Raw genomic sequence first — 9,741 nt, 5'->3', positions numbered from 1 at the left:
AACCTAGCAACAAAATTCCAAGTCATGCTGTGTTCAATCATTTTTATTTTCTGAAAAAAGCTAATCTTCAAGCATCCAAATGGTATGAGTGAATGCATTTGTGTCTGCAGGTGTATTTATCGGCAAAACACCATATCAGATCACAACATGACAACAACTAAAGCACAAGTACCGTAAATGCAATATTCCTATGACTATGAACAATAATTTTCTTTTTGAAATTTGACACAATTTTTCTGGCCACATTTTTTCAACTAAGTAACATGCACATAAGACGCAGAAGGGTGCTGGAATGGAGGATTTTAGCAAAATATTAAATCCACAGGAGCAAAGTGTGGGAGTTATGGGTTTATAATAGCAAATATTTTCAATGCTTGGTTTGCCAAATCACCACCTGCAGGTGCTTCAATAGACACAATTTCTTGCTCCATGCATGCTTACGCAATAATGCACCTTCAATTAAATTGCTCGTAGCCTGGCGTAAGGCTAGCTCTTCTATAATAACTTCCGAAGAGTGACAGAGTTCACCAAGCTGTGTACACTGCGTTGCTGATCATTCTAAATCCACTAAACAAGCAATTGCACATAAGAGCGGAGCTGATGAGTGACAAATTCGTGAACAATGAACATACTTGTTGATTGGAGAATGCAGCTTCAGCAGCTCGTAAACCAGTAGGAATATTGGTAATATTACAGTATCTAATGCATTTACACTTGGACGAGATGTTATTCTACGCAGCTCCAGACGGTCCATACTGTAACTTCTGTCGGCCTTATGTATATAAATATGAATCAAGGTAAAATTGTGATATTTTTCAGCTTAAGTTTTGTTTTCTTTTGTTTTCCATCTTTTTCTTTGCTATCAAATAGAGAGAACTGACAAAAAATGTAATTTAAAAAACTATTTACAAATATAACGTGATACTAAAATTATTTATTAAAATAATGTTTACTTAAGAAAACCTTACTTAAAAAAGCATTTTTATGTTATGTCACATCACATTAAAATAATTAAATTTAAAATAATATTAAAATATATAAAATACTTAAAAAAATATTATTTAAAATTATATTTTTTGAAATTATATCACATCACATTAAATTAAATAGTACAGAAATTATTAAAAAAAGTAGTGTTTAGAATGAATTAAATTTAAAAAATTTATTCTTTATTCATTGTATTCTCTACTCTACAATTCAATTTAATTTTTTTATAAACTATTTCTTTAGCTATTGATAAAAATATTAGTAATATAAATAAAAATAATAACTTTTTATTTTATTATTAATATGAATTTATTTTTTTAATTATTTAAGAAAAGTTTTATTAGAACTTTATATTTATTAATTTAATAGTTATTTATCGTGTTAAATAAACTTGAAAATATTTTTTATTCCTTAGATTGAAAATTAAAAATGAAAGAAATAATTCTAAATAAATTTATTTTATGTAAATTTTAATTTGATTAAAATTTAGACATTTAATATATGTATTTTATACATATCTAATAATTTTTTTATATATAATTTCTACGTGGTGGATTTCTTTCAAAAATATTTTCTAGTTTTTTTAACATAATTAGTATTTTTACTCCTCAAATATAATTTAACATAACTAAAATTTACATAAAATAAATTTATTTGAAATTATTCCTTTCATTTTTTTTAATTTTCATTTTAGTAAATAACATCACAAAAAATAATTTTATGTTTATTTAATATGATAAAAAAATTATTAAATTAATAAATATAAAAAAATATATTCTAATTAAAACTATTTCTCAAATAATTAAAATTTTAATTTATATTAATAATAAAATAAAAATTATTATTTTCATTTATATTATTGATATTTTTATTAATAGCTAGAAAAATCATTTTCTATAGTAAGCTTATAAAAAAAAAATTAAATTTGATTGTAGAGTAGACAATACAATGAGTAGAGAATAAGCTTTCTAAACTTTATACATTTCCAAAATTCTATATAAATTTAGATAAATGTTTCAGATAACGTCATTTCAAACGGTATTTTCTCAATCAAATTTTGTGATGTGACACCGCTTTAAAAAATATCATTTTAAATGATATTTTCTTATGTAATTTCTATAGTATTTAATATGATGTGACATAATTTAAAAAACGTCATTTCAAATAATATTTTATAAAGCATTATAACGTGATATAATATCACTTAAAATTACTTTATCAAATAGCATTTTCTTAAGTAAATATTATTTTGATAAATAATTTCAGAATTATATTATATTTATAAATAATTTTTTAAATTATATCATTTTAATAATTAATCCCCGAAACAATGCCATTGGGATTATCTTTTTATTGAATTATTATTTTTATTTATTATGTTTTTATGTCCATTTATTAGTCGTTTAAAATATATATAGAAAGAGAAGTGGTCCTAAGTACTTAAGCTCTCAACAAATCTAGTTATGAGTTATTGGGAAATTCTTTCTAAGATTTTTTTATTATATACTCAAAATATATATATATATAGTCCATATATTTAACAGTTGAGTCTTATTTTTTATTTTAAATTTATAATAAATTAAATATAAATAAAAAAATCTAAATTATTATTAGCTCATTCATAAATCGAAAACTTTAAATTATTATGTTAGATAAAAGATTGAAAATTTACTAATCGTGTACTCAGATAACAATAAATTTATGATCTATTAAGTTATAAATTAGAGATACAACATTAAACTATGAATTATAATTTCTTAAAAAATTCTATAATTTATCGAATATTTGAAAATGCTTTCAATTTGTATATGTCCTCGTACAGAATTACCAGCCAAATTGGAATTCTCCACATTAGATGTTGATTGGCGGAAAGTAGTAAAATAACACTATAATTTTGTAGTGTAGGATTCAGATTCAAGAAGTTCTTCGGAATTTAATCTCTTTCCCTCCGAGGCCTCAACAACTATACATTCAAACTTTTGACCAATTTCCCCCAACGGCTCCCTGATAAAGATACCACTTTGACCCCCCCCAACCCTTAACTGCCCTCCATTATTTTTACTTTGACTCCTCTTCTTCTTCTTTCTCTTCTCCCCCTTTCATTCTCTTTTATAGCCGTTGGAACTTGGAGCTATCCGCTCTCTCTCTCTCTCTCTCTCTCTCTCTCTCTGCTCGTTTGTGCTGTTTTAGCCAAAAAAATGAACACGAAACCCACCACAGAAATGCCTTCTACTCCAGTTGTTTCTTGTTCTTTGAAGCGGAAGAGACCACCCAAGATTGAGATCCCAAACGTGTTGCAAGAAATCCAGGCTGATAAGCTCAAATTCAAAGACCTCACCCCAAGAAATGATCCCGTTTGTTTCAGTGGTATTGGTGTTGGTGTCTCTGCCATCAAAGGCAATAAAAAGTTCATGGAAGATACCCACAAAATCGTTTCTTGCTTGAACGGCAGCTCTAACAAAGTAAGCTCTTAAATTAACAACTTTTCTTGATGGGTTCTTTTTGTTCCCAAAAATTTTTCTATTTTTGGTTATTGGGATTTGGGATTGTTTGTTGGTGATGTGCAGGGCTTTTTTGGCGTTTATGATGGGCATGGAGGGAAAAAGGCAGCGGAGTTTGTTGCAGAGAATTTGCACATCAACATTCTTGAAATGATGGTGAATTGTCCAGGAAATATGTCCAAGAAGGAAGCTGTTAAAGCTGGGTACTTGAAAACAGATCAAGAGTTCTTGAAACAGGTATATTTGCGATCTAAAATTTCCTTTCACTGGTTATATTCTTTAATCATATTCTACTTTATTAATCATACTTTATTTTCACTGGTTATATTCTTTATTTTCATTTACATTTCCTTCTAGGCAATAAGTTTGGGTTCTGTTCCACTGCGTTGGAAAATCTGAGCTCATTATGTTCTGTTGGTTAATGTGATTCATAGTCTCATAAAATGTCTTAAACAGAATATTATCGTAATCATACATCTCAGCTTATAATAGATTTTTTCTTGGTCTACAAAAAATGCCGATATTTTAGCTTGAAAAGAAAGACTGATTGTGAAAAAGACTACAAGAGGACTCTTGAAACTTGAATTATTTTTCTCCTAGTCTTGTATGGAGTTTTAATGCGTCATTTAAGCAGGTCGAATGGGAAAGTGCCATAATGCAGAATTCTCTTTCAAGGGGAAAAAAAAAAAAAAAGAGAGAGAGGGGCACAGCTGCAACTTTTTTCTTACCACTCCTGTTTGTTTTTGTTTTTCATATGCATGATAAATGCTGAATAATGTGAATAAATGCAGGGTATAGTCAGTGGTGTCTGCTGTGTCACAGCCTTGATTGAAGGGCAGGAGCTTGTTGTCTCAAACTTAGGAGATTGCAGGGCTGTTCTTTGTAGAGGAGGAGTGGCTGAAGCCCTTACAAAAGATCATAGAGCAGAACAGGAGGATGAACGAAAAAGAATTGAGAATAATGTATTTATTATACTAAAACTAAGTTTAGTGAGGTAGTTCAAGAAAGAAGTTGTAGATAATGATTGATGGTATTCATTTATACTTTAATACAGGGAGGATATGTTGAGATCCATCGGGGTGCGTGGAGAGTTCATGGCATACTTTCTGTTTCTAGAAGCATTGGAGATGCTCATCTGAAGGACTGGGTACTGGCTGAGCCTGATACAATGATTCTACAGCTGACCCCAGACATGGAATTTCTAGTCTTAGCTTCTGATGGACTATGGGAACAGGTGAGTTGGGGAACAACTTGTGGAAGTCTTTGCCTCAATGCCAGATCTTTAACTCATACTGTATATTAACATATTGGGAAATAGATTTATGCTTGACTATGTTTTGTTAAATTCATCTCATTTACCTGTTAAAACCAAAAAAAGCAACATATTTCTATTTAATCTGCAAATGTGAAATTGAAGTTGGCTTCAAGTGAATATTGTAATAAGGACTGCAAATTACTCGTGTTATAGAGTGCATTGCACTAACATGTGATTGAAGCACTTCTCATTCTGTCAATCATCTTTCAGCCCCTGCGACATTGAGGTCCTATTGCATGAAATTGGCAAACAGAATCCATATGTCTATGGTTTTGAGTGATTGTTGACTTTAGTGTGTGATATTGTGGCCTAGGTTGGGAACCAAGAAGCTGTTGATACTGTGATTTCATTGTGTATGACTCAGAAGAAACTGGGATCCACAGGAGATGATCAAAAAGATGATGATGATGTTTGTTATGGCTGTGTCAATGTAAGTCCTTCATCAAAGTTGCGAAGGGTTTCCCTGGTCAAGCATCAAAAGGGGTCAAAACAGTCACCAAGAAACAAGCAGACAGTTGATGGCTGGAAAGATAAGCAAGATGACTTTGCATGTGAAAATGAAAGTCCTCCGACCAAGTCAAGACGAATTTCAATGTTCAAGCGAATTAACACCAAAATTGATTCACCTAATAAAGAAAACAGTACCCACAAGAAGGGACCTGCCTCTGTGGGGCTTGTGGCTGCTTGTAAGGAGCTTGTGAACCTTGCCCTGAGAAGAGGTAGTCTGGATGACATCACTGTGATGATAATTGATTTGAATCACTTCAGATGTAAAAATTGATGAGGATTAGTCTAGTCATGTTGCTTAGTCACATTCTCTAATTTCAACCATTCCAGTATATATCTGAATTAAAACATTGTAACTGCCTAGGTATGTGGCTCTCAATTCTAAGAATCCATATAGGTCACATTTCAGCATTTGTTCAAGTAATTTCACACTAGATTTTACCTTCATTTCCATTGTGTTCCTGAGATTTGGCTTGAGATTGAAGTTTTAATCAGCTTTAGCTTATACTACTAATTCAAACTGAGAGAATTTATTTCAAAATCTCTGTTTAGGCAATTGATTTAAAGCAGGATGTGAGTGCGGCCAGACAATTTTGTTCTTGATATAGCTGATAAAAAACTCATTTGCTTCAAAGACAATACAAAAATATAATTATAATATGAAAGAGAACTGATTATACTCAAAACTAGGTAAATACTTTGCTGGGAAGTTATTTTCAGGCGTTAAAATTGGTCATTTGAGATGTAAGAAGAGGCTCATGAGGAAGAGCTTGGGAGTAAGGAATCATTCAGAGCTTACAAATGTTCTAATTTAAGAATTCAGAGTTCGGTTTACTGATCCCACCTGCATGTGCTCTGATTAATTGGTCCATTAGTTATGATCTGATATAATTTGATTATGATCTCTTCAAAATACCATGAGTTTATAGTAATCAAATTAAGTATAGGGGACCAAGTGTTTGACCTGATCCACAACATCAACTTTAGATTCCTCAGATTTTTGCCCTCATCATCTGTCCCTACAAAAAAACTGAAAAAGTTAAGAACTATAATTATAAAATAATTAGCCTCAGTTTACCCCACCCACATGCTCTTATGCTGAAAGCAAGCTCCACTTCCCACAACAACCTTTTATCCTTCCTGGGATGCACTTTCTCAAAAAACTTCCAATGTGCTGAAAAGGTTCTGTTTGCTTTTCACCGTGTGAGAAAAAAAAATATGACAGTGAAGATAAAGCCTGTGACTGAAGCTAACGCACTTTAGAAGAAGGAAAAAGGAAGTTGATAAACAAGGAAAAAGGGAAGAAGAAAAAAATGACAGAATGAAAGGCTTAATAAAATTGAGTATTATATGTGTTGCTTTTCCCTCATTCTCACTCCTCTCCACCTTCAAAACTTCTAGTTTGGAAACAAACAAGTCACGAATAATAGAATTGAGGTTCTCTTGATAATTACATGCTTCTAAGAAAACATCTGGAGCTGGCAGCATATATGTATGAGAAGATCTTAACCATCCCAGTTATATTCATCTGTCTTTGTTTGCCTCTAGCTTGTTAATTTTGTACTCCATTTTTCATTTTATTATCATGCATGATTCACTAGGTATTCCTGTTTGCTTCACATCTAGCAAGAAGCAAAACAATGAGCCAGCGGCTACCATAACCTGGTCAGGCCAGAGTGTATCTATGTCAGTCTATCGAACAAAATTAGCCGGCTACTGCCGTTTGATCACCATCACATGGTGCAAGAACCTGATGCTACATGGCCTCTCTCTTTCTGTTCAAGCAACAAATGGAAACGAGAATTACCTGTGCAAAATGGAATTGAAGCCCTGGTACTTCTGGAGAAAACAAGGCTCCAAGCAATTTGTAGTGGATGGTAAGACTGTTGATGTGGCGTGGGACCTCAAGGCCGCAAAATTCAATGGCGAGACAGAGCCACAATCAGATTACTATATTGCTGTTGTCTCTGAAGGGGAAGTAGTTCTACTTCTTGGTGATCTAAAGAAAGATGCATATCGAAAGACACGATGCAGGCCTGCTCTTATTGAACCAATGTTGGTGTCGAGAAAGGAACATGTATTTGGGAAGAAGAAATTCACAAGAAGAATTAAATTTCATGAGAAAGAGATCAAATTCCATCAGATTTCAGTTGAAAACAACAATTCTACCAGCAATGGCAGTGACACTGGTGGGTTTGATCCTGAACTAGAGATAAAGGTAGATGGGGAACTAGCAATTCAAGTTAAGCACCTTCAGTGGAAGTTCAGAGGAAATGAATCCATGCAGGTGAATAAAAGTAGAGTAGAGGTTTATTGGGATGTACATGACTTGCTCTTTGGTTCTGGTCCAAGGCATGGTCTGTTCATATTTAAACCAGTTTCATCATCATCACCATCTTCTTCTTCTTCTTCAACTTCATCATCAACCTCAATGCCATTGTTGACTACTCAAGAAGTTCCTTGTGCCCCATTAGAGGATGATAATGCAGGTGGGTCATCCAGTTTTTGCTTGTTTTTGTACATTTGGAAGGTAGAATAATTGGTGGATATACAAGTTATTGGTATCATAAAATTGAAACAACCTCTAGAATCATGAATTTGGACAATCATCAATTGGATTAAGTTCTTGCAGAGAGAGGATGGTGAGAGATTGTGATGGTGAGCAGCATATGGACCCAAATAGAGCTGGAAGTTTATCATAACTGGACAAGAATGGACCAGCCAGAATGGATCTAGCATAGTCATGCTCAATAATTTCTTACTTACTATAGCTATCTAATACTGATAATTCTATATTATAGTTTTTTTTTTCAATAAAATAGCTCTTGTTTTTATGTTTATGTTTATCCAAAAAAGCTCAATAATATATTTCTGTGAATTTTATGTTTGGGATAGTTAATACCTGTTTAATGGTATGATAGAAGAATAAATAAAAAAAAAAAGATTTTTTTTTTATTTAAAGAATCATTTCAATTATTGTAAGTTGAAAATTAGAGGAAAAGAGTTTAATTTAATAATGATTATATCATGTCAAGTTTTGTTAGTATTAATTATTTATAAAATTATTAAATTTTAATTTAATGATATTATAATTATATTATATTTTGATTGAATTAAATTAATAAAAAAATGATTTTTTACATTTTATTTTTTTTAAATATAAGATAAGATATGACACTATTTTTTTTTTGAATTTAATGAAAATTTAATGGCTGGAATAATAATTATCGATCATATAAAAAATCTAAAATTTCATAATAAATAAATGAAAAAACTTAAAATCAATATTTTTTTTTCATTTTATACATTTTAAAAGTAAAATAAAATTAATCATATTATCCTTAATTATTCATATCTAAGCTAATTAATTCTGTTCTTTACTGCAATTGAGATCACATCATCATTAGATAGAATCTCTTAGATTCTAAAAGTAATGGCCTCATAACATCTTTTATATACATATGAAGATTTTCTATTTTTTCCCCTCTTATAAGATTCTCTAAATTCTAAAAATAAAAATTCAATTGTTTATATTTTTAGGTGGACTCAAATTCAAGAGGATTTCAATTCTATTTCTATAATTAAATTCTACCCATGGGATATAGAAGGCTTTAATAATTGATTCGCTACTCTTTGAGCATTGGTGTAAAACTAAGGGCAGTAATTATATTTTAATGAAATTAATTATTTTAATTTTTATATTTTTAAAAAAAATATTAATTTGTTTTTTATTTTTAATTTATTAAAATATTTAATTTTTTTATTAATTTTTTCATTAGTCAATATTGATTAAAATATTACTTAATTCCTCCATTTTAATAAAATTGATTAATTAATTATTATTTAAAAAAAAAATACATCAATCAGTTTTGGTAATTTGATTTGCGTGAACAAAAATAGTGCTGATTTTATGTGTATTTGCAATTTGAGAATATATAGGCCGGCGATGAATGCACAACGGGCTCTTCATGGAAGGTGGTTTGCTAGGAAGATGATCACTACAACACCAATGATGCCACATTCCCAAATAGCAAGTAGGATTCCTGCAATGTTTAGTTTTGCTGCATGCCTTTGTTTCTTCATCTGGACTTGAGGCAGGGATAACTTTGGGTTGATGGGAACCTCAATCACTCCATCTGAAATAGTTGTTGCTTTCCTTGTATGTTTTCAGTCCCAAGTTGCCTTGCAGATTGAAGCCCAATAAAGTGTCGCCGGTGAAAGAGGCGGCGGTGGGAATGTCTGATAAAAGATGAAGATGATCCAAGCTATACCCGTTTCAGTTTAGGGATTCATTTAGCATAGGATTAGAGTTCATAGTAATTTATTTTTTTTATTATAATAAGCACGTAAATTTAAATTATATACGCAAAAAAATCACACAGTATAGTATAAGAAAATAATAATAATAATATAAGATTTAACATGATTCAA

The 9,741-nt window shown here is 30.9% G+C and overlaps 1 protein-coding gene and 1 long non-coding RNA gene across 2 annotated transcripts; one reads left to right on the top strand and one right to left on the bottom strand.

Moving 5' to 3' along the window:
- Positions 1–3,017: 3,017 nt before the first annotated feature.
- LOC110639512 (probable protein phosphatase 2C 14) lies at positions 3,018–8,193 on the top strand. Its single transcript, XM_021790510.2, has 6 exons — positions 3,018–3,449; positions 3,555–3,725; positions 4,280–4,450; positions 4,543–4,722; positions 5,117–5,573; positions 6,912–8,193. The coding sequence occupies exons 1-6, from the start codon at positions 3,186–3,188 to the stop codon at positions 7,847–7,849; spliced, it is 2,181 nt and encodes a 726-aa protein (XP_021646202.2). The 5' UTR covers positions 3,018–3,185; the 3' UTR covers positions 7,850–8,193.
- On the bottom strand, positions 6,224–7,256 carry LOC131181472 (uncharacterized). Its single transcript, XR_009149979.1, has 2 exons — positions 7,118–7,256; positions 6,224–6,972 (listed from the first exon to the last, which is right to left on the bottom strand). It is a non-coding gene; the product is annotated as an uncharacterized LOC131181472 (long non-coding RNA).
- Positions 8,194–9,741: the final 1,548 nt, after the last annotated feature.

This window comes from Hevea brasiliensis, chromosome 7 (assembly GCF_030052815.1).
Source record: "Hevea brasiliensis isolate MT/VB/25A 57/8 chromosome 7, ASM3005281v1, whole genome shotgun sequence".
In the NCBI taxonomy this organism is placed as follows: Eukaryota; Viridiplantae; Streptophyta; class Magnoliopsida; order Malpighiales; family Euphorbiaceae; genus Hevea; species Hevea brasiliensis.
Note: the sequence above shows the minus strand (reverse complement) of the source record. Positions and strands in the feature narration are given on the sequence as shown.

Bases quoted from the DNA above. Each gene is read 5' to 3' on its own strand.
- LOC110639512 (XM_021790510.2), top strand. From the start codon at position 3,186: ATGAACACGAAACCCACCACAGAAATGCCTTCTACTCCAGTTGTTTCT. The intron at 3,726-4,279 runs GTATATTTGCGA...GAATAAATGCAG, and splicing joins ATCAAGAGTTCTTGAAACAG to GGTATAGTCAGTGGTGTCTG. The intron at 4,723-5,116 runs GTGAGTTGGGGA...ATTGTGGCCTAG, and splicing joins CTGATGGACTATGGGAACAG to GTTGGGAACCAAGAAGCTGT.